This window comes from Anas platyrhynchos, chromosome 28 (genome assembly GCF_047663525.1).
Source record: "Anas platyrhynchos isolate ZD024472 breed Pekin duck chromosome 28, IASCAAS_PekinDuck_T2T, whole genome shotgun sequence".
In the NCBI taxonomy this organism is placed as follows: domain Eukaryota; kingdom Metazoa; phylum Chordata; class Aves; order Anseriformes; family Anatidae; genus Anas; species Anas platyrhynchos.
Genome location: NC_092614.1, coordinates 794206 through 817927, shown reverse-complemented (window position 1 = coordinate 817927; position 23722 = coordinate 794206). Strand labels below are relative to the sequence as shown.

At 47.5% G+C, this 23722-nt stretch overlaps 1 protein-coding gene across 1 annotated transcript in view; it reads left to right on the top strand.

The window, feature by feature from the left end:
* The window catches only part of NPEPPS (aminopeptidase puromycin sensitive), a 35139-nt gene continuing 11417 nt past the window's right edge, over positions 1-23722 (top strand). Inside the window, exons 1-11 of the mRNA XM_038168704.2 lie at positions 1-234; positions 8232-8316; positions 14761-14838; positions 16158-16279; positions 17171-17278; positions 18190-18390; positions 18858-18954; positions 19060-19093; positions 20503-20617; positions 22863-23027; positions 23422-23526. Of these exons, the coding sequence (XP_038024632.1) occupies positions 112-234; positions 8232-8316; positions 14761-14838; positions 16158-16279; positions 17171-17278; positions 18190-18390; positions 18858-18954; positions 19060-19093; positions 20503-20617; positions 22863-23027; positions 23422-23526 (1233 nt within the window). The 5' untranslated portion in view covers positions 1-111. The remainder of the gene's footprint in view (positions 235-8231; positions 8317-14760; positions 14839-16157; positions 16280-17170; positions 17279-18189; positions 18391-18857; positions 18955-19059; positions 19094-20502; positions 20618-22862; positions 23028-23421; positions 23527-23722) is intronic.

Sequence of the window (23722 nt, the reverse complement as noted above, 5' to 3'; positions counted from 1 at the left end):
CTCCTCCTCCTCCTCCTCTTCTTCCTCCTCTCCTCCTCCTCCTCCTCCTCCTCGTCCCCCCCCGCCCGCCGCCCCGCCGCGGGGGGGCGCAGCCCCGCCGCCCGCCCCGCCATGCCGGAGAAGCGGCCCTTCGAGCGGCTCCCCGCCGATGTCTGCCCCCTCAACTACGGGCTGTGCCTCAAGCCCGACCTCATCGACTTCACCTTCGAGGGCAAGCTGGAGGCCGCCGTGCAGGTGAGGCCCGGCCGGGCCCGGACGACCCCCGGTGCCCCCCCCCCCTCCGTCCCTCCCCTCCGTCCTCCGTGGCAGCCCCCGGTGCGGTGCCGCGGCCGGGCAGGTGCAGGGCGGCCTCCGGTACCGGCACCCCCCCCTCCCAACCCCCTCGGCCCCCACCGGGCGCCCCCTGCCCGCAGCCCGGCGGCCCCGCCCCGCCGCCGCCCCCGGGAGGGGCCCGGTACGAGGGGGGGGGGCGGTGGCGGTGGTGGTGGCGGAGGGGGGGGGGCGCCCGGTGCCGCCCCTCCCGGCCCCGCTGCAGCCCCGCGGGCGCTGCTCGGTGCCGCGGGGCCCGGCCGGGGGCTGCCCGGTGCCCGCCCGGGGCCGCGTTAGGCCGCAGCGCGGCGGGGCCCGGGGGCTGCCCCCGGCCCCCTCCGCGTCCTCCCCGAGCCGCCCCACGGAGCTGCGGGGGCTCCCCGGGTGCTACCGGAGCCCTCCCCCCCCTCTCCCCGGCTACCGGGGGAGGGCCCGAGGCGCTGCCGGGGCTGGGAGCGGGGCGAGGCCGCGGCCCGCGGCGGGGCAGCACCGGGGGCGCCCGGTAGGGCCCGGCCCGGCCTCGTGACGCTGCGGGGCTGCGGCCGGGGGGGGCGAGCGGCTCTCGGGGCCCCACGGCTCCGGTCCTGGGGGCTGGGGGCTCCCTGTGGGGGCAGCCCCCCCCGGTGCGGCCGGTATCGATTCCCGGCCCCATCCCCGGTAATCCCGGCCGCCCGTTCCCGGCCTCGGGGCCGCGCTGGAAACGGGATCGCTGCGATCGGCCCGGTTAAAAATAACGCTGGGGGGGAGGGGAGGAGGGGGGGGAGCGCGGCTTTTTAAGCCAGAGCAGGGAGCAGCGCCCAAGGGCGGCTGTGGGGGCCGGGGGTGGGTTCCGAGGGTCGGGGCAGGCGGGGGGCTCGGGGAGGTGGCGGGGGGCGCCGGGGGTTTGTCCCCGTTGGGATGTTTGAACTGCTCCGGGTGGGGATTGCTCAATAGCTCCCAGAGCTGCGGGCGCCACCTGACAACCGGAGCCATGGACTTTCCGACCCGCGCAGGGCACGAGGCCGAGCGTTGCTCCCCGGGGTTCAAGGTTGTGAGGAACCCGGTGAGCGTGGTGTGCCCGCGGCAGGAGTAGGAGAAATAAGGTGATGTTTTAATACGTGCCTAAAACCTACATCTTTATTCTCAATTTTCTGAGTGACCCAACCCCGCAGACTGAAGAACCACGAGGCTGCCCCCCCAGCTGCTCGCACACCAAGCGCAGGAGAGGTGCAGGGAGGTGGATGTGGAGCTGGCGAGCCTCGAGCAAACCCAGAGGTTTGGTCCAGCCACCAGTGTCCAAAGCGTGGTAAAGGCGCGTTGCAGACAACAAGAGGCTGCCCTCCGTACCTGCACGGGGAGAAGAACAACCGGCTCAGCCACCCTGCTCGCTGGGCACGGTGCTTTTTGTACAAGGGAACGGCTTGCTTAGCCCTGACGTGCTAGCGCGTGCCGGTTGGTTGGTACTGGCTTGGGATTGAGTCTAGAAAATAAATTAGTTCTGTGCTTTTTGATCTAATTGGTTCAATTAGGGACTTGCTGGCCCTTGCTACCAGTACCTTCTAATAAGGTGGAGTTCATCAGAGAGGGGTTCTGTGTTCAGCACGCTTGAGAGCATTGTGCACGCATCGAGGTAAAGTAATTTAACAGTAAGACACGACCTTTGAATCGTCAAAGTTTTGGGTAAGGAATTTAAGTATTAGATGTGTGGCCTACTCTTGAAGGTCCAGGTATCTTTTTCTATATATAATTAAGTATAATTATTAGCCCCTCCAATATGATAGATGTCCCATTCCAGTATGATAATGGCTAGGCAAATGATAAGCTGCCTCAGATGCTTAAAGGAAGGATGCTTTCTGACTTGCAGGGTGAGTACTGCAACTTTGACACTGGAATCAATCATAATTAATGACAAAATTAAGGAAACTTCATTATGTACTTCAAAAGTGTTTGCTGTTTTGCATATTTAATAGCAAACTGGAATTAGTGGAGGCTGCAATACTTAGTCAAGATATTACAAGTAAACACTTGATCAGTGAGTTTGTGTTTTTCATTCGCAGCCCTTAAGCAGGATTTGGCAGCTTTCTGTGTAGAATTTTGGTAAGTCTTTCAACTTGAGCACCAAGCCCTAAAAAAATGCTAAATAGCCTAGTCTTGGCTTTGGGGCAGTACACTTACGCAGGCTTTTGCATGTATGAATAACTTAAAACACTTGGTCTTTTTGCCACGCTAATAAACGTTGCACTTCCTATGCGTTGCCTTCAAATAAGCTTCAGAGGGTAGAGCCCTTCATGATTCAAAAGATAAAGCTGTTGCTTCATCGTCAGCAGTGGCCAGGTTGGTTTCAAAGGCTTAAGAAGAAATAATGCGTGCTTGTAGCTTATTGTGGTACTTCGAGTTTTCAGGTTAGGGGCTTGGCCCTCTGTCTGGTGTTTGTCATGCCTTGATAAAGGAACAATACAGTAATCTGTCTCTCGGTACAGTTTAATTCCTTAGCCTTTTGTAGCTGAGCTCGTTAAGTGTTTGGTAGCCTAAATACTGCCTGGTTACCTGAGATTTTAAAACAGTGTAACTTGTGGTCACACAAACGTTTTGGAAGCCAGCAGAATTATGTAGCAATTACATAAACTGCTAAATTATCGTTGCCACTTAGCACAGTTTAAAAACCCAAAGTCCTTGCAGGTTCCCTGTGAAATCGCTCATTTATCACGGCCAAAACTGAGCAAGATGTGGTTGTGGGAGATCAGACGCCGCGTGCTGGTTGTGGATCTGGAGCTGGACGAGGGCTGCCCGTGCGATCCTGTGGGCACTCTGTTGGTTTGGTTGTCTGCTGGGGTCCCAAACTGCTCTGCTGGGCTTGCGTGGGTGCTTCTGAATGAGCACAATTAAGGTTTGGTGTTGTATGAGTGGAAACGGTTAATCTACTTTATTCATCTGTGAGCTTGAGATTTAATTATTGCAGCCCTGATTCTCGGGGTGTAGTTATCAGTGCAGCGCACTCGTATTACTCACTGCCTGGGTCAGCGCTTCGCTATTCTGCTCCTGACTCCGGGACGGCGTAAGGGAGGGCTGGAACAAAGAGGGGATGTGCTGCCCTTCTGGTCTGCAGCAGCGCACTGCAAAGGCAAATGTGAGTAACTCGCATCAGGAGCAAACATCTGGCACCCAAAGTTTGTTTTAAGCTTCTGAAAAGCTCTGGGTGCTGTCACGGCCCTGAACAATCACCTGTCCGGCACAGGGCGTAGCGGTGCAGAGCTTGAGGAAGGTTCCCGGCTGCCTTCTGACTTCCTGGTACAAACCACTACATAAACTCCCATCTCTGGAGAGGGTGGTGGTGATTCACTCCTTACAAACGGCAGGGAGGTGTTCCCTGGTTGCAGAGCAACCTGCTTGCTGCAGGAAGGAATTTACAACCTAAGGTGGATGGCTCTTTCGAGTATCTTCCCAGTCCCTTTAATGTGTCTTAGAGATACTCTGTTATATTTAGCAATGTTTAACCTGTATCTGTTGCTTTTTATAGGTTGATTATGCAGTATCTGCTAGGCTAAGGATGTGCAGCCTTCTGATCCCGCTGCACGCCGGTTAAGGATTGATTGTGACACTCGTGTCTCTAAACCTTGAAAAAATTAACCATTGATAGGTGTAGTATTTGTGCTCAGCATCCCCTGAGGTTGGGGGGGTTGTTCAGTGTAAGTACACGGCCGTGTTACCCAGCATAGCAGCTCACATTTGCAGGGCGTTAAATCAGGTCTGAATTGGAGTGACCCGAGCGCTGGAGGTGTCCTGCTGGGTGCTGGAGCCTTCCTGCCAGGAGCTCTGGGCTCCGTACCCCTGTGCCACCAGCTTCAAAAGCAGGAAAGTCTTTGCTCCTCTCCCCCACAGAAAGGGCCCTTTCAGTTCTGTAATTCACAAGGCTAAGATGATTGCATTAATCGTAGTTGGAAAGGGATTTACTTGCCTGTGCGAGTTCTGCACTTCCGAGCTGGGTGGCTGCTGTGTGAGTGCTGTTGGATGCCCCTTGGAAGGCAGTGAGGTGCTCCAGAGAGCCACTCAGCCTTGGCATCTGTAGGTTTACCACTCGGCTACCGTAATTTGCTCTAGATGAAAATTAATGAAACTTTTTTTTTTTTTTTCTCATTGCATTTAGGAATTCTTAAAAAAAAAAATCCTAGGACAGGACTGAAGTAATTTTGACTTTTTAGAGTGTAAAATGCTGCTAACGCACGTGCTTGTTACGATGCTACGTTAAGGGAAGAGTTCTGAGGCTGAGAGTAGCAAGACTTCAATGACCTCCCTCGTCTTGTGAGTGGCTCTGCAGAGTAGTCACAGAAGGACTGAGGTTGGAAGGGACCCCAGAGGTCACCTGGTTGTGGCTGGAGGTGCCTTGCGGTGCTCCTCGCCCTCGCTGCAGGGAGGCTGCTGTTGGCTGAGGCCGTTCAAAATCCTGTTTCTCATGTCCTAAAACTGTTTTTCCCATCAGTTCATTTCCTGATCTGATAACTGGTGAAAATCCAAAGCTGTACAGCATCTTTGAGTCACGTTTGGCAGAGTTCTGAAAGCCTCTTCATTGTTTCGTGCTTTGAGAATAACAGCCTAGGTGAGACCGTGCTGCTGGCTCCTGCCAGCGAGCTTCGTGTGTCCGCAGTGGGAAGGGTAACGTGGAGGTGAGCAGGGAAAGGAGCTGTGCAGCACTAAGGCGAGAGTGATTTCATCTTTTGTAGTATGAATAATGGTCAGATAATTGGCCTTTGTAGCTCGTCTCCTGTTTCGAATGATCTTGCATTGGAAAACTTTCAGGAGGAACTTAGGCTGCAGTCTCCCGTTGGGTGAGATTTTCCTTCCAAGAAGCAAGTGCTGAGCGTGAAGATGGATGTGCAGGGGGTGGGAAGCAGGGGTCGACAGTTTGGGGTCTGCTGGCTTACTGCGAGGCAGCCCTGCCTCTGGTACCTGCCTGCAGCTTCGTGGGAAGCGACACGCTCAGGGTTTTGAACCTGGTGCCTGCATTCCAGGTACTGATCTTAGCTCATCTGCTGCTCTTAAGCGTGGCAGCCTGATGGCAAAACTGCTCCCATCGTGGCCATTTGGAGGTTGGCATTTATCAACTTTTCCTTCTTGTACACCAAATTGCCTTGATTGGCCTCCTCTTGCTGAGGAGCGGGCTTCTGACATCGCGGAGCAAGGTGGAGCAGGGAATGGTTCCTGTCTGTGCAGTTCCATCAGTGCTTATACCTCATGCAGCGAGGGGCTGCTTTGCCTCCTAAATACGATGGCGTTCATGAAAAACGCTGCGTGAACAGAATATCTGCCTTCCAGAAAATAATTTTCCCAGAAATGTAGGAGTGGTTGCAAGGTTCGCTCGCAGTAAAACGCATTCATTCATCTTCCTGCTGCACGCGGTGTGCCTAAGAGCAGGCTGCAGGTTCTCACGAGATAAAATGGTCATAGGAGAGGTATGCTGGGTGGTTCAGGGTTTTGTTTTGGTTTTGCTCTTACAGGTGTGTCTGTGCTTCATCATTTTTGTGGATCAGAGGGAGGAGGCTCTTACGCTAGGGCCTGTGTGCCAACGTGAAAACTTCTTTTTTCCCTGCAATCGAATTATGAGAGGCTCAGAAGTGTGCCGTACAGTACGTGGTCACTGTTCATATCTCTGTGTGGAATTTTGCCCTACATCTTTCTGAGCTGGAGGGTGACCATTTTTCCAGCTACTGGCTCACTCACTGAGTCCCTTTAAATGTTTTCTAGCACGTTGTGCTCCTTTGTAAAACTGGCTTGGTGTTTGTAGGAGGTAAGGAAAGTCTAAGAATAGGTAATTGCCTTTCTAAGGAGCCTCTGAATTTGTCTCTGCTTAAATGTAAACTTCTTATTTTGCAGGCACAGTCTATGCTGAAAATTCTTCTGTCCTCAGAAGAGTTCATTTGTTACAGATCAAGCCTATTGTTAAATCCAGTATTGTCTGCAGTTTGGACGACTACTGATGCATCGTGAATTCTTAATCCAGGGAGATTTGGATTTGTAGATTGAATAAAGGTCTCTACAAGTACATTTGTAAAAAAGATTTTCTCATCCTGATTTTCTGTGTTTTGGAAGACCTCCTTGAAAACCCCCAGACCTCAGTGTTGTGATGAAAGCCAACGGGCACCGACCTTTGGTCTGGGAGGTGTTGCAATCCTGTGCTTGCACGCACCCAAATGGGGCAGACAGCTCAGAGGCTCTGCTGGAAGTGTCCAGCCCCAGCCCCTTCAGCTGTCAGTGTGCTGGTTCCTGCCTGCCGGGTATGTTGTACCCTTGCTGTAGGATCACACCGAGGTCCTTAGGTAAAGTTTTGGTTTTATGACCCCGAAGAGGAAACGTGGAGAAAACGAGCGGGGCTGCGTGCTGGTGGCAGGGCTTGGGAAGGTTCCCCACACTCAGCAAAAACCTCAGTGCCGTGCCTGGTGCGTGCTGTGCAGACTCTGCTGGTAGGAATGGACCATAAACATTTGCTTTAGAAGCAGAGTTGGGGACTGAGGTTATGGAGGAGCTCCCCGAGGAGCCTCCCCGCTGACCGCCCTCAGGGGGGGCGGCTTCCCGTGGGGGACCCGGTGCTGGCAGGTGGGTGAGCACACTGCGGGGTTAGACGGGCCGTGCTTCTGATGTGGGCACTCCTGCAGGGTTACACCGTGGGGTTTGTTAAGCCTCTCGTCGCTGGCCAGGTTGGGATCTGTTTTTGTGTACACAATGACTCAGGAACCTGCAGCGAGCCTGGGCAGAGCCGCTCGGGGCCGAGCACCCGCCTCTGCTGGCTCATCCCGCCTGGACACGGCTCCTCTGTGACGGGGGGAGATGTGTTCCTTTGGGCCGTGACACTTCGCAGGTTATTATTTTGGCTCTCGGGTAACAAATGTGTTGATGCTGAGGTGCTGGAAGGGTGAGCAGGCGTCCTCTGGCCCTGCAGGACGGGGCCTGCACCCGGGGCCTGCATCCCTCACAGGCCGTCGGGCTCAGCGGTGGGACGTGGGCAGCCAGGGCGACAGCACGGGTGTTGATGCGGCATTTTTAGGTCATAACAGTGAAAAAAAGAAAGGGACACGAGTCCGTATGCTCTAAGGAAAGACCCAGCTGGGCAGGGGGCAGGTTCTTTGTGGCACGTTCAGTAATTGTGCCCTGGCCCAGCAGGATTGCCAGCCGTATCCAGCGTGGTGCTTCGGGTGGCTTCAACCATAAGTTTCTGTCTAATTCCTAGTTTTGTTCCCAAATATTTTGCCCCTTTGTAATTAATTAATTTTTAATTTGAATGCCTCTGCATTCAAGCCCTCGCATCCAAACAGAAAGCTGGCACGCCGAGGCAGTTTATTACTACGCTGGGAGCTGGCCACTTGTTAAATAAAGCAAAGAGTGTGTAGCCAAGAGCTGGCAGAAGGAAGGCTTTCAGGAAAATGTAAAGGCGAATTTCTTGGCAGATGTTTTTAACCTAAAAAGTTCCTATAGTGTCAGCAGCCTGGAACGCAGTGCTGTAGGTTGTTTCTTCTGGTCTCTGGAAGATGTAGCTGTGTGTTCAAAAGCATTCCACTTGCACTACGGTCTCCCGAAGGTCGTCGCTAAAAGGCAGCCTACAGCTCTCTATCTATTTTTGTTGGTCTTGGATTCCCAGGCACGTACAAGGGCCCCATTGTCAGGCTTACATACCAATTTTTAACAGGCAGTCCATTCCCTTAAATAATTTACGGTATTGATAAGTAGGCCTGGATGGCTGGAACACGACTCGAGTGCGCATGTTCCGGGAAGAATGAGAGCACTCAGTGGAAAATCCTCTTCTTTTTTGCCAGTCTGAAGCCCTACCTTTTATTTCCAACACTTGGCGATGCAGGGGTTGGAGACTAAACGGAGGCTGGGCCTGCCTACCCGAGGGAGCGCGGTGGAGGAGGGTGCACCGTTTCTTCCTGATGCTGACAGAATTTCTCTTACAGGTGAAGCATGCCACCAACCAAATTGTGATGAACTGTGCTGACATTGACATTATTACAGCTTCCTATGCGCCAGAGGGAGACGAAGGTAGGATTGTGTTTTTGTTTTTGTTTGCTGGTGTTTTTACATGTTATTCTGTTCCCTTTTTGGTGTGAAGCATTGTTGCTAACAGTTAACTTCAACTGCAAAAATATTTAATAGTCAGGGACTATTAACCTACCTCTAAAGCACAGAATGAGGTGCCTACCCTTCGACCTTTTCTCATCCTACCATTTGCATTACGCTTCAAAAAGTTACTCCACGCTTCCATGAAGTCTGTTGTGCTCTCACACCTGTGCCTCACAGGCAAAAGGGTGATTATTTTGATGTTATTTATTTGTATAGCAGATACTGTGTAAAAACCTGATCTGTACCTGTGGACATGGCAACATTGAGAAAATCTGCACCAAGGGCTTGGATAAAAATGTATCAGCAGTGGGAAACACTCCTTGTGGAGGGTCTGAAAAAGTACAGAAAACACTTAATTGACATTTAGCAGCATTTCCCTAGCGTATGGCAGCATGGAAAAGGTGTTTGTGTGTAGGAGACACTGCCTGGGCACAGTTCAGTGAGAGACTGGAAGTTTCTGGAAAACCAAAAGCAGCAGCGCCTATTTGTAACACTTTCGGTAGTTGATGTCATCAGCAATTACGTGTAGAGGAGATTTATCAGGCACAAAAGAAGTTTCAGCAATTAAAGCATGAACAGATTAAGATCTGGAAAATCAGCTCTTCGAAAGCGAGCGAGGCGCTGGCGGTGTGCGAAGTCGCCTTGTGGTGTGGAGCCTCCGCTGCTTGGAGCCTCGCAGCTCTGTGCTCCGTGGGGCACAGCTGTGTGTGAAATTTGTCTGACAACAAAAGGCTCGGCAGTTTCCTTTCCGTCAGGTGTCACGAAGCAGCGTTACAGCATGGCTGTGAGCTGAAGGCATGGCCGTGGTGGCAGGTAGGAGGAAGGTGTTCCTCTGGGTGGGTGAAATGCCTCCAGCACGGTGATCCCAGAGCTGGGAGAGGGGCTGTGCTTCTCTCAACGCCCAGAGAAGCAGCAGCTTACCTCTCTGGATTCGGCAGGGACCGTTTGGATCTTGTTGCAGTGCTCACTGTCCTGTGGCTGATGGGTTTTTACCTGCCAAACGAAACATCTGCAGTGAGTCTTTGCATTTAAATCACTCCGACTTTCTTTTAACGTAGTGTTACAGAAACAGGGGGGCTCCCTAGGAGCTGTGAGCAGCTGAGCTGTGCTCCAGCAGCCGGGGACCCCCATCCGAAGGGAGCGGCGTTGTGCTGGGGGGCAGAGCTGGCAGCAGGAGCCTCGCCAGGAGGTTTGGGCAGCGCAGGAGCGGGGTGCTGGCTGCCCCGAGCATGCCCCAGCCGTACCCCTGCTGCTCCCAGCTGCTGGCAGGGGTCTGTGGGCACTCCTGGAGCTGTTCCTTGCACTGCATAAAGAGGAGATAACGAGAGAGGTGGTAACAGCTGAGCGTGTCTGCAGTCTGGTCCAGCTGCCACTCTGCCGCAGGCCCAGATCACCTTTTAATTTTTTATTTTATCCCTGAGAAAATGAAAATAAATGGGAAGAAGTGCCTAGGAGTAATCTCTTTCTGCTCGAGTCAAGGGAAGTTAACGCACACACACCCTCTCTATTTTATTATCTTTCTGTTTTCAGAGCTGATTTTCCTCTCCTGCAGGGTCTGTTTTTATGTTCTTTAACAGCGATACGCTCTCCTTGTAACTTTGAAGTATTAATAGCAGGGCTTAAGGCAGACTTTTTTTTTTGCCCTTAAACTGAGTAAACTGGAAATAAATTTCTGTGGCCTCGGCTCCTTCGTTCTGATTTTCAGATAGGCTTGAATACGGCGCTGGGCACGGAGGAATACGAGCACAGCACCCTGGCTGTGGTAAAGGCACAGACCTCAACCTGCTGGAACGCCGATGGTTGGGGTGTAGTCCTGCAGGTTTTCCATAATTACGCTCTGGCTTCATGGGGTTAAAACATATCTTTCATTTGGTAAGCTGCCAACTAGTATAATGGCTTTGGAAGTAAAATTGCATGAAGTTGGCAGACTGTTTGCTGGCACCTGTTGGTACAGATCGAGTCAGCCTTACTAATGCTCCTATTGTGCACAGCTTTTGGATGGTAATTTTATAACTGGTCTCAAAAACAGAATACGAAATGTAGTCCAGTGAGGCAGCAGAAATCAGCCAGATCAGTTGGATTTGGTTACTCAGGTGCTGCTTCATATTGCCTGTACAGAATATTTGAAAGCGAGTTAATGTTGCTGAGGTTTCCTCCTTAAAGCCCTGGTGGGAAGTTGTTGCCCCGTTTGCTTCTGCACCTCAGTGGGGAAGAGAAGGCAATCGGTCAGCTCGCTTCTTTCAACGTGGTTGTGTTCTGACAAGCAGCTGTGTGAAGGAGAGACCTTGTTCACCAGGCACCCGTCCTTCGTTGCTGGAGCTGATCTGTTGGCTTTCATGCAGAATGGTTTATTCTGCTAATGATCCTTGGTAGTTTGGAGTGCACTGGTTTGTGCAGCTCCTAACTGGAGCTGTGGGCTGTGCTTTCCTTCTCTTCCTAGCCATTCTTCTGGAGACGAATACGGCAGAGGGTAGAGCTTGGTCTTTGGAATTTTAATGTAGATTTGCCAGGAAACCAGGTTATTTCCCAAAACTTGACAGGAAGCTGAGGAACAATTGCTGAAGATTTAAAGTCAAAGTGAAAATTTTTTGCTACGTGATCCAAGGTTGAATGTTAGTGAAGAATAAACCAAGAGATTGATCGTGCAGTACTTTGGAATGGAAAAACTCCCTGTTTTGTTACAAAACTGAGCGCACTGATGGTCACTGAAGGATGTGCGTTTGCCGTTTGTGCCAGTTATGTTGTAATGGAACAAAGCCACTCGAGAAGATGGAGTTTTCTTCTGCTGAAGTTAAGTTTGGCTTCTCCCGCTAGTCATAACAAGCAATTATTGTTGTTTTTCAAGAAGCTAGCTTTCAGCATTTGTAGGCAAATGTTTACAGTGCAGTCCTAGCGGCTAGGTGCACGCGTGCTGTCCTGCCTTAGTCCAAATGTCTGGCTTTGCTCGCTGGGTGAAGAAGCGAAAGGGCTCACCCGAGCAAGCTGCTTCTAAAGTTAAATTTTAAGGGAGTGAGTTTCATCCCTACTGGACGTTACACAGTTTGAGCTCCCCCTGAATCTCCATCAGGGAGCTGTGGAATTGTGGTGGAGTCATGAGCAGTGTATTGCGTTGGCTTTGTCCAGCTTGGATAATTTTTCAGATGCTGGGAGATCTGAAGCAGTTGCTTAAATGTAGAGATGTTTACAGAGTAGTAATTGGCAATTTTGTATAGAAGACTACAAGCAATTGTAAGCATGTTTTTAGCAGAAATAATCGTGTGAACTTCGATTTGTACTTCATCTTTTAGAAGGTTTTAAGGCCAGAACCTGTTTTATTATTTTTTTCCCTCATAGGATTGCAGGGACGTGCCTGGATGCTAGTGCTTAAAGCGGTGTGGTTATACCAGAGCCTCACCTGACTTTTTCAAATGACAACCACAGATCACTAATACTTATCACAGGCTAAGCAGTGTGGCCCAAGTGCATCTGAGCAATGCATGCACAATGCCTGGGCTCACTGCTGTCCCACCCCGGTGTGAGGTGCTCCAAAACCGTGCTGCTGCGGGAAGGGGCAGCGAGGCTCGTCCTGTTGGCATTCACCTTCCTTCTGCAGAACAGCCACGTGGGTGAGGAGTCTGCTCTGCCTGAGAACTGAAAACTCTACAAGGAGGAAGGGAAAAAGGAAAAAAAAGGCAGCCCGGAGACAGATCACCTTCCTGGTCACAGTGACTGCATGCAGCTGGGGCCAGGTGGGGAATGTGAGGCTGCTGTCCCTGCCTGCAGCAGACGGGGTTTGTGAAGCCAGTTGTGAAACCTCCCTTTGCTGTAGAAAAGCCCGTTTTCATCCTTCCTTCTGGAGAGGAGCTTGATGTGACACAGAAATTGTAATGGTAGGCTATTTAAAGAGGTCTGGGCTGCGCTGGCAGAGTTTGGGAGTATCAGATAGGTGAGAATATTGCTGGCTCCTGTGAAGGATTTTACAACCACTAGTTTGAGACCTGCGAAAAGATGTGACAGCACTTGAGAGCGTCCTCAGGAACGGCATCGGCATAGCTCAGCCCTAATGCAGAAGGATGGCATATGACATGTCAGCGTGCAGATGCTTTAAGCTGAAGTGTTTAATTTGCAGGTAGAGTAGACAAAGAGAGCACGCGGCGCAGTCACAGCAGCTCAGCTGAGTACAGGTTCATTAAGCCAACGTGCCTTCGATTACCAGTGACGGGGGGGCAACAAACCTGCCTGTGTAGGGCAACATTTCTTACAGTCAGCTGGATTTCTGATATTTATAATTCCATCATTTCCATTCGGCTTTGTCTTTGCTGTGTAATACATGTACGTTTGACTTTGGTTAAAACCTTTGGCTCGGATCCACGTTTATGGGTATGTAATGCAGAAATTGGGATCATTAATTGATGTGTCCGCCTAGTTACCATGCGATTTCAGGAAGTACTTTGTAGGACTGTAATTCGTTTAAAATGCTGTTGTAAAATTTGATACGTAGTGCCCTGAGTTAGGGAGAGCTGCTGGGTCTGCTCTTTATTCATTTTTTCCAAAAGCATCGAGCACCAGCAGCTTTTTATTTTCTCATGCGACTTGGTCCAGACTGTGCACTAATGTGCTAGTGATTAACTTGCAACCTTGCAGTGCCAAACTCTCCGGAGTTAGCCGGCTGCCAAAATTGTGTTGTTCTCTTCAGGAGCTTTTGTATTCACCAGTGGTAGGAATTCAGACGGCCTTTTACTGCAATTACATCTTTGTTAGAAGCAGTTCTCTCCAACTACAGAAAGTATCGCTGATGGTTTTCTATGGTTCTTTCGCTGTGGATTAAATTAGCGCTGAATAGTTGGTGTATCTTTGAACCTTTCATTTATATTCTGCTGCTTTAGAGCACAGCATCTCCCAGGAAATGGTTGCTTCCAGCCTGTTGGAGCTGTAACTTGTTTAGTCGTCGTTTGACCTTCGAGCAGCTGGGATCTAGCACTATGAAATGAGGGGGGGAACATTTTGGGGTTGCTGTAAGTGCTTGGAGGGGAGCGTTTCCTCCTCCTTGCACTGGGCTGTCTCAGGAGGTTCTCAGGCTCGCTGGCATTTTGGTGGCTGAGGCACGTATTCAGTGTAAATGATCCATCCCATCCCACCTAGAGCTTATGTAAACCTTGCAACTTCTCAGTACAGACTGTTAGTCCAGAGTTCTTCTCAACCCTATAAAGATATTTTTCACTTGAACTTGTGTCTGTACTGTATGTTTTTAGAGCCAGAATTATTTTATTGCAAGTATTTGTATTAAACACCCTAGAAGGGTGCATTGCTGTGTCCGAGATGACCCAGCTCGTTAGTCCAAGGTGCTGATGGGTGGCAGAAAGTGTTGCTCTTCCTACTAATCTGTTTTGATTCCGGTTTGTGTCCTTAAAGGCAGCTAGTCATGGCAGTGGGTTAAGTATCAGGTGTGATGAAGACAGCAGGACTTGCACAGCAGGGCCCTCTGCAGCTGTTTTAGGTTTCTGGTTGGAGGAGCCTGGTTGTACATCGCTTGGGATGCAGAGGTGGCACTTGGTGAGTTAGGGAGGTGGCAGCAGCACGAGGTGTTCTCTCTTGGCTCTGCTACCTCTGCGCTGCAGGACAGCTCGATTCCGGTGTAATGATTCCCTCCCCCAGCTACCCAGCTTGGCCTCATAGTTCAGATGTTTGCATCTACAAATAGATCCAAATGCTGTGTAAATGCCATACTGCTTAATATTTCAGTTGATTTTGGATGCCCTTGCTGAATGGTGTACAAACTCCAAGGTGGGTCCGTGGTTCTGAAGACAATTTTTAAGTAGAATCAACATTGAGTTTTTCTTAGTGGTTAAAACCAAATGAAAACACCTTGCTGTGGCTGTTGGTGTGCTTTTCAAACTGAGATTCACAAATTACTTAAATCAGGAGCATCCTGTTCAGAATAATTAGCAAGAATCCCGCTGCAGGGCTGTAGTGGCTGTTTCCAGCTGTCTTGGTGTCGTGCAGGATACTGCTCTTACTGCAATCGGGCAGCACAAATGTCAGCACTCACGCAGCAGCAGACATCCCTCTGCCAGGTAGGAGGCAGTGTTCGGAAGGCAGGATGTGCCTCAGAGGTGGTGGTTTGAGGCTGTGGCTTCGTGCTCTGAAGTAAATGTGCTAAATTTAGTTGTCTGAAGCAAGGTAACGTGAGGTGCAGCTCCAGCACTGGGTGGCATTTCTTTGGCTGCTTGAAATTATCATTCTAGATTATTCAAAACCTTCCTTGATTTGGCCACTAACTGCAGCGTGTTGTTGGGTGCAGCTGATTGGGTTCGTTTTAATGCTCAGGAGTCACAAAACCACCACTGGGTCTCATTTCAAACCAAGTCTGTTTCTCTGTTTCAGAGGTACACGCCACAGGGTTCAACTATCAAAATGAGGATGAGAAGGTTACCCTCTCCTTTCCCAGTACCCTTCAGAAAGGTAAGAGGTATTTAGGTGCTCTGGCCTTCGACCACATATTTAAGGAGTTGCACCCCGAGAAGCTGGAGCCGTAGCTCTGCCCCCCCTTCAGTCACTGCCTGGGAGCATGGGACCCTGCTCCCTTGGGAGTCTGCCCACTGTAAAGTCAGCAGGAGGCTGAAAGAGGGGTGCTCTTAAATGAAATGTCGGTCGTAAAAGTAGATTGAAGTTCATTCTGAAAGTGTTTTAAATTGGGCTTCCCTTTTCTAGTAGAAATAATGTATTTCAAGTAAGGGGCATAAAAAATTGCTGTACTTCTGTCTGTCTAGAACAGAAGTTTTGCTTATAGCTGACTGCTCAGTGCATGGATAGCACCAGAATGGGCAGTGCAGCTTAGCTCCTGACATAGGAAATCTTTCCTGCAAGGTTCCTTTGATACTAAAATCATTAATGGTTAGTGGTGGTGCTTGCTTCTAACACCCGAAGTGACTCTATTTACCTGCTCCTGGGCGCTAGGCTCACGAGCTATTTATGTCACCTACTGGTGATCTGTTCTCTTCTTACTGAGAAAGAGCTAATCTGAATTATCACAGTGTTCCTAGGCATGAATGCACTAAATCTTTTGAAAGTACTGGTTTTTGCTCTACAGAGTTTGTGGACTGAAACTTAGCTCCTCAGTTTGAATAAAGCAGTTTCATTTAAATCTTTTCAAATACAAATGTAAAGATTCCGGGGTGATAAAACGTTAATGTTTCACTCTGTGTGATATTGGCATGCTGCCTTTCTGGTCAAGATCAGGTTTCCCCTTTTACTCTGAGACATCGAGGGCAGAATAAATCCCGAGACTAATTGACTTAGAAGCTTGAAGGCAGCCAGTGCTCCACTTTGGCCTCCGCAGTAGATTTCAGAGGATGCTATTACCACTTAGTAGCTATCCGATCTTTTTTGCAAACTTTACTCAGAGGTAAGAGTTGCAGGATCAGACTTTTCAAATGGCTCAAGGTAGGTGTCTGGTTTGCTGTGTTGTATTTAGAGGATGAGAATGAGCACTGCAGGAACCTTACAGGAATTTGACCCCATCGAGTGCCAAAACACCACGATGGGGCTGGCTTTGCCTGCATTGTTTGTGATGCTTAGCTCTGCTGGAGCTTATTTTTACGTAAGGAGGGTGAAAGGTTTGAGGAAAGCTGGCAAAAAAGTCATGGGTGGAGATGAGTTAAGGGACGTCTTACTTGAGAGGGGCAGTGGGCCAGCTGAGCAGCCTGGCCTGCAGGTCCAGACCAAATAAAAGTGCTGTTTGGCACGTGCAAATAACAATGTCCCATCTGTTTCTGTTTCAGGGACGGGAACGCTAAAGATAGACTTTGTAGGGGAGCTGAATGATAAAATGAAAGGTTTTTACCGAAGTAAATATACTACCCCTACTGGAGACACACGCTATGCTGCTGTCACTCAGTTTGAGGTACGGGCTATATTTTTGTTTTCAGAGAATGTCATCCTTAATACAGGATTTGTTCTTAAAAGCAGCAAAGGCCTCGTTTCCTAGCGTTAGCTCTACCCTCTGGGCAAACTTCAAAAATCATTTTTTGCTTCCTGCTCTGAGTGTGGCTGGTTAAAGCTAAAGGTATCCTTTACATTGTGCCTTGAAGGTCAGTACATTCCGGATCTGGCAACTTCCCCAGCCAGGGATCACGCTGATGTGTGATGCATTGTATATATAAAATAGATGTTTTCAAACATTGCAGCTATTTATTTAGAAGTGGTCAAACACATCTCTGTAACTTGCCTTTGTGAAATATATTAATTTTTAATGGAACGTTCAGATTTAATCTCAGCATCTTAGTGACATCCATAAATGTGAGCCAGATAATGCTCAAACGTTATGTAAACCCTGGTCATAATGACAGAATTTTATACCATGTTGTAATTTCATCTGCCTGGTTACATAAAAACTCAGAGTACTTACCTAATACCAATGGAACATTTTTTGGGTGCAGTATAGTGGTAGAATATAAATAGGTGGTCTTGTGTGCACTGGCTGTGAACGCCTGGGTGCCCTCTCTGCTTTCACATGACTGAGCTTTGCTCCTGTCATGACTCTGCTAAATTTTACTCAGACTGTAGAATTCCATCACAGCGCAGAGAGCATTTAAAAAAAAAAAAAGGAAATAAGTTATCACAGTAGTAACAAAATGCTCTAATGCAGGGGTCAAGGGGTAGCAGTGAGGACACTACACCAGTGACAAGCCATCAAGCATCCAACTTCTTGCCTGTAAAATATGCTGAATTTTTGTGTGTTCTTACTGCAACAGTATCTCGTGATTTATTTGGTTAATGTTCTTGTTTCCTTCAGGCTACTGATGCTCGCAGAGCCTTCCCTTGCTGGGATGAGCCTGCTATTAAGGCAACATTTGATATTTCATTGGTGGTTCCTAAAGACAGAGTAGCGTTGTCAAATATGGTAAGTTCTTAATGCAAACTGTATTTTAAATAAAGCTATAGTAAAGGCAGCTGACTGTTTGAAAGGTAATATTTTGGGAATTAGGAATATAGTCCATCTTGTTAGCTATTACTAAGCAGCTCTAAATTGAGATAATTCTTAAAAAGATACTGATATTTCAGATGCTAACACAAAATCGAAACACCATGCAAACTACAGCGGTGTGTTTCTTTTTAAAGTCTTAGCATATGTCAGGCCACGTGCTGCTTGATTAAGAGTGACTGAAAAAAAATAAGCCTTTGCATGTTTATATAGCTGCTATAACTTGAGATAAATAAGCATGTTTTCTGCCCTAGAGAATTTCTGAGCAGAACTAGGATAAAATGTGCAAGTAAAAGTACCTCTGTCACAAATACAAGTGGGCATTTTCAGGCTGCTAGTTTAAATATGGTACAAATATTTCTGGAAAGTGTTTCTGGAGAAGGGCAAGTGAGTTATAAAGTAGATTTTTAAATATATATAATTTTTAAGTTCCAGTAACACTAACCTTCATAGTTACCTGTAAAGTCGAGCTTTGCCCACTGACCATGTGGTTACAGGTTTGGTATTTTAGTAAAAGTCTTGTGCCTTATTTGGAACTGGGTAATATCCTCCTTGGAGAACAGCAGCTGATAACTTGCATGTTCAGCTGCCTTTCCAGTAATAGCATACAGTCTGTGTGTGCATATAGATATGTATGTATAATAAAAGCACGCCCCCGTATATGATGAGGCTTTTCATAGCTAGGCGGGGACCTGTGGTATGGTCTCTATTTTATAATCAGAGATCTTCCCTGGTAAATGTGTGGCTCTTAATGCCACAATCGTTAGTTGGATGTGTTGCGTGGTGCAGTCTCGGTGCCGTGAGCCTAACCTGATTCTCTCTTGTTGCAGAACGTCATTGACCGCAAGCCGTACCCGGACGATGAGAACCTGGTGGAGGTGAAGTTTGCTCGCACCCCGATAATGTCGACGTACCTGGTGGCGTTTGTGGTGGGCGAGTACGACTTCGTAGAGACCAGGTCCCTGGATGGCGTCTTAGTGCGCGTTTACACTCCGGTTGGCAAAGCAGAACAAGGAAAGTTCGCATTAGAGGTAAATGTGCCCCGGGTGATTCCCTCGCTGCTGTCGCGACCTCCGACAGGCTGCTCGTGCCTCTGTCCTCTGCTCGGCCACGTAAATGTGCACAGAACTTCTGGGGGTGTTTTTGCTTCAGTAGCTCCGGGAGACCAGCCTCATGGTAAACGAAATGTCACCTGTGGACAAGCTCGTGTCTTTAATGACAAAAGTATGCATTTTACTGGAGTTGTTTTGGTTTGATTTGATAGTGCAGGCTTCCATCCACAGACAAGAAGTGCTGACGGTAGGCTGCAGCCTGGGAGGAGGAGGGAAGGGGAGTTTGCAAACCACCGTGCTCTGGAAGCTGGGAATTGAGCTTCTGGAGGAAAGCTTGTGTCTGCTGTTTTCTTGGGCTACTTTCAGCCGTAAAGAAATTTTCAAGTTACACAAATTGTTCCAAGTTCACGTAATATTTACTAAGTTTCTCCTCTCATCTCTTACAGGTTGCTGCTAAAACTCTGCCTTTTTATAAGGACTACTTCAATGTTCCTTACCCTCTTCCTAAAATTGATCTCATAGCTATTGCAGATTTTGCTGCTGGTAAAGTAACTCACTTTATTGATGAACTGTATTTTATTTGAATTATAAACATTTAGGAAGAGGTGTGTATCAATATCAATAAACCTTTGTATTTATTTTATAAAGGTGCCATGGAGAACTGGGGCCTTGTTACTTATAGGTATGCTGTTAAAATACTGTCTTTCCCCCTCTTTGTTCACTAATTCTTGGAAGTAACTGGATTAGTTTTAGGGAGCTGCTATCATCCCAAATAAGACTGAGTAAATACCTCCAGATCTTGCTTCAGTTTGGGTAATTTTGACTTCTGCAGCAGCGTGCATTATTATACAAATCTTAGGAAGGCAAGAATGAGCTATGTGACTACTGTCCAAGGGTGTGAGGATTTTTAACTGTCTGGCAGCACTGCCTGTTCCACAAGAGAACTTTCTTGGCTGCTTTTTTTCCCCATAAAAGTTATGTACTTACTGACACAGCTGGAAGGGTTTCTTACTTTATGTCGTAGGCAAGTTGGTAAATTTAGCAACCACATTATAACCATGTAAATCAAAAATACTAACTTGCCTTCCTTTTCAGTTTTTTTATGTTCATCTGATCAAGTTTTTGTACCTTTGCTCAATACTCTTACATTGTCTGTGCTCATTGCTAGACTGATTTCCTTCATTTTGTGCAAGATTGGACTTGTAAGCTTTGGACTTAAATCTGAAATCAGTTGAATTTCTTCTGCTAAACTGTTGATTTGGCCTCAAAAAAAAATGTGATGGAAATTTGAACCTAGGTTTAAAATCAACTTCTTGTTGCAATTTGGATGAAACCTGATACTTTACTCCCTGTGGGGAAAAAAAAATATATTTGTCTTGAATGAGCAGAATTTTTGGAAGCCTTTCTTAATTTTGCTGTTAATTTTCCCCCCCTTGTACTCGGCTTGGCACGCTTGCTTTATCCCTTTGGGGACAGAAGGTCGGCATAACCCGCGGCACCGCCTGTGTTTTGAGGTGCCCGTTTTTCCCCTCTGAGTCGCAGGGGTCCAGAATCCTTTTTCTGGCTGACCCACTGTGTCCTGACCGCCACGGGGGTGTCAGTGCAAGGCCGTGTGCCCGACCTAGGGGCACGTGCGTGTGTGAGCTGCACGTGGAGAATCCCGTGCACGTGTGCAGCACGGCCGGCCGGGCACTTGGAGGAGCTGGAGTTCCCCTGGGGCTGGGGGAGGCAGAGGAGGTTTGCTGTGCACAGGGAGTTACAGTTAAGGTGAGATTTGCCCTCTCCTCCCCAAATCCCCCCTTGCTAGATTACGTAGGTGAGCTGTTGCATAAATAAAGGGTAAACTTTCTTGGTCCTGCTTGGGTTTTTGCACTTGTCTTCTTGCATGCCATGAGGAACTATTGCTCCAAAGCATTCCAATAACCGTGGAATTTAACCAAAAAAAAAGTGTCTAAACTGAAATAGCTCTTGTTTTTCCAGTTGTACTGATCACTTTTTAGCTTGCTTAGGTAATTTAACCTACTTGTGATTGTGTTTTTCTTCTCTAGGCGTGTGCCACTCTGTTCAGTTCTCTCTCTCTTTTAAATACAGGGAGACTGCATTGCTCATTGACCCCAAAAATTCCTGTTCTTCATCTCGCCAGTGGGTTGCTCTGGTTGTAGGACATGAACTTGCTCATCAGTGGTTTGGAAACCTTGTGACTATGGTACCTAACAGTTACAAGTTCTTCTAGTTTTCTTTGAAACGTGCTTCATATCATGTGCTGTTTAAAGTGTCCCTTAATAACATCTTGGGCATGTTATGTTAATTTTTTTTTTTATTTTTAATTTATAACTAGTGCTTTATTATCACTCTCTTCTTCACCTCTGTGTTCTTTAAAAGTATTTTTAGACTTTCTCTGTGTGAAACATTGTTCAGTTGTTTGAGTACTGTTCTAGTTAGAGTTGTGCCGGTGTTCCATGCAAATGATTTTGGCTAGTCAGATTACTCAGAGGCAGTAATCCAGTTTTCCTTTCAGGTAGGCATGATTCACTCATCAGGCTTTCATACCAAGGCACATCAGTGCCAGCTCAGCATTGCAAATCACTCTAGTCCACTAGCTGAGAAGGTGCTCAGTAGTAACTTACGTGAATTATTTCAGGTGTATGGGAAGCCAGCTGTCTGAATGGTTTGATGTTTAAGTAATTTTCGTGGGAACAGAAGCATTATGTGAAGCAGCAAGACTGAAATCTGTAAATAAGCTCCATTTAGTGCTAAAAACTGAAAGCTGTATCTGTCAGAGTTTCTGCTGTTAACAAAGCTTCAGCTTACTCTGTTAATTAGATCTGACACTCCTTATCCCCAAACCCCACACACAGATGTTTGAATCCAAATATTTCACAGGTTAGGAAGCTTCTTGTATTGCTAGAAACCAGCGAGTTTGGCAAAAAAAAGAACATCGCCTCTGGAGCCCCGAATCTGCGCTGCTCTGGCTTTCAGGCTGCTTAAATGAAGTGTGAGTGGGTGGAAGAAAACCACCAATATAAATATTAACGCTCAGCAGAGGTTCTCAAACCTTTTCACAGCGCTGTGCCTCTTAAAATCTAGTCAGCCGTGTTCTTGTTTGTGATAGCACAGGTAGCTTCCATGTGAGAGCAGTGCAGAGCTGTGAAAAGTGAAAACAGATTTCAGTGCTACTTCCACGTTTCTGGAAAGTCAGCCCTTTCTCCTCTCTAACCTGAGATGCTTGCACCAGCCTCAGTCACTGGTTTAGTTTGCCAGTACCAGGTCTTAGTGGGCAGCACAGTGTACCAGTTCCTCTGTAGCAAATATAAATGAGATCAGAAGACTTTCAGGGGAAGAAGTAGATTCTTGAGCACTTGGGTTGCATGTGAGACGAGGGAGAAAAATGGGGGTGAAAAGATTTAAATGTCCAAACATCGCTTGGGAATCTGTTCTGCAGTTGCAGTAATCCTCTGGCACCAACCTTTGTATTAGAACCTTGACCTGGAAATGGATGCAGTCAGAAATGTAAAAGAAAACCAGGTAGTCTTCGCTCCTAAAATAAAGCTGGGCTTATCTGCCTGGAGTTCCAGTAACAGCTTTCCTTACTGAAATTTCACTCTCCCTGGGGTAAATGTCTCGTTCATCACAGAAGCAGTAGTGCTTTGTGGAACAGCTTACTGGGCTGATTCTGCGCCCTGCTTGGTTCATTTACTGAAGGGTCCATATCGGCATAGCCACGCTTTTCTCAATTAAGCACCACATTTAGGTTTATACGATGGTTAGTTTGATTATGAAAAGGGTGTTTTCATACTTGTTATCTGTAGCTTGTTTCCTTATCTCTCCTGCTTCAGTTAGATATTAGAAATGAAGGGAAAAAAATTAAACATCAATGTAACATGCACATTTTAAACAAAGCCCATCCTTGGCTGGGTGAAACCACTTTTAGCTATTCAGTAGATTTCAGGTTTCCATAGTCTGGAACACTTCTAGATTCCAGGTTTTCTACTGTATTTTTGTTAGCAACAAACAACAAATTAATTTTGATCTTACTCAGCTTGAAGAAGACGCTGTTGTGTTGGCCACAGTTCTGCTGCTTTGTGGACCCGTGGCCTTGCATATCACTGCCTCAGCTTCCTAACCTAGATAACATCCATAGCAGTCATTCATGACAACTCCCTCAGTGGCTCTGCTCTGACCTCTAGTCTAGTCTGGGAGTTTCACTTGTACCTCCATGCTCTCCATGCAGAATTCCTAGAACTTCAGGCAGGGGAAGACTCTGCTAACCACTGTGCTTGGGCTGCGGGCTTCTTTATAGGGAGGAATTTGTGTTTACGTGTATTACCTTTTCTGATTTATGCTCCACTAGGCTGTTAACAGCTCACCTTTTCTGCAAACCTTGTTGATTAAGTGACATTCCTGGAATTTTGTTGTTAATTTTATTTTATTCTGCCGTCTCATCTTTCTAGGAATGGTGGACCCATCTCTGGCTGAATGAAGGATTTGCCTCCTGGATTGAGTACCTATGTGTAGATCACTGCTTCCCAGAGTACGATATCTGGACTCAATTTGTTTCTGCTGATTACACGCGAGCTCAAGAGCTTGATGCCTTAGACAACAGCCATCCTATCGAAGTAAGATTTTTTCTTTGTTCTAGTCATCTCCCTTTTTTCTTGTCAGCTGGATGTGAGGTTTTTTTCCTATTGAGAAAAGAGAACCGTGCAGTCATTCATAATGCAAAGGAAAGTCTGAAGTTGCATTTACGCTTTGTGGCTTTTCCTTTGTTAGTATTTCTAATATTTCAAAAGTGAGGTTTGAGGGGTTGACGGTGGCTTCTTCAGGAGTGTTCCTGCTCTACTGACTTGAAATGGCAAAGTGGGTGCAGATTCCACTAAGACAGTTTGGGGATGGATACATGTGTGCTTTCTTCGAAGAGAAAAGTCAGCTCCTTAAGCAATAAAACAAGCAAAATCAAAATCTTGTGGCAATTAAAATTGTTCTCACTGTTAATTATCCTGTTTACCACAGGTTAGTGTTGGCCATCCATCCGAAGTGGATGAAATATTCGATGCTATTTCTTACAGCAAGGGAGCGTCTGTAATCCGAATGCTACATGACTACATTGGTGATGAGGTAAAAAGATTGTTGTCAAAAAAAACTAAGTGTAGGTTGCCAAATCTTTTTACAGTAAAAAACAAACAAACAAAAACTATTAAATTTATGTATTATATATTTTGAAGGATTTTCTCCAGTGTGGTTTCTGGGCTGTATTTGAATTTAGCTAGGAGAAATAAGAGTTTTATTTCTGTATTTTCCCCACTATTTCAGT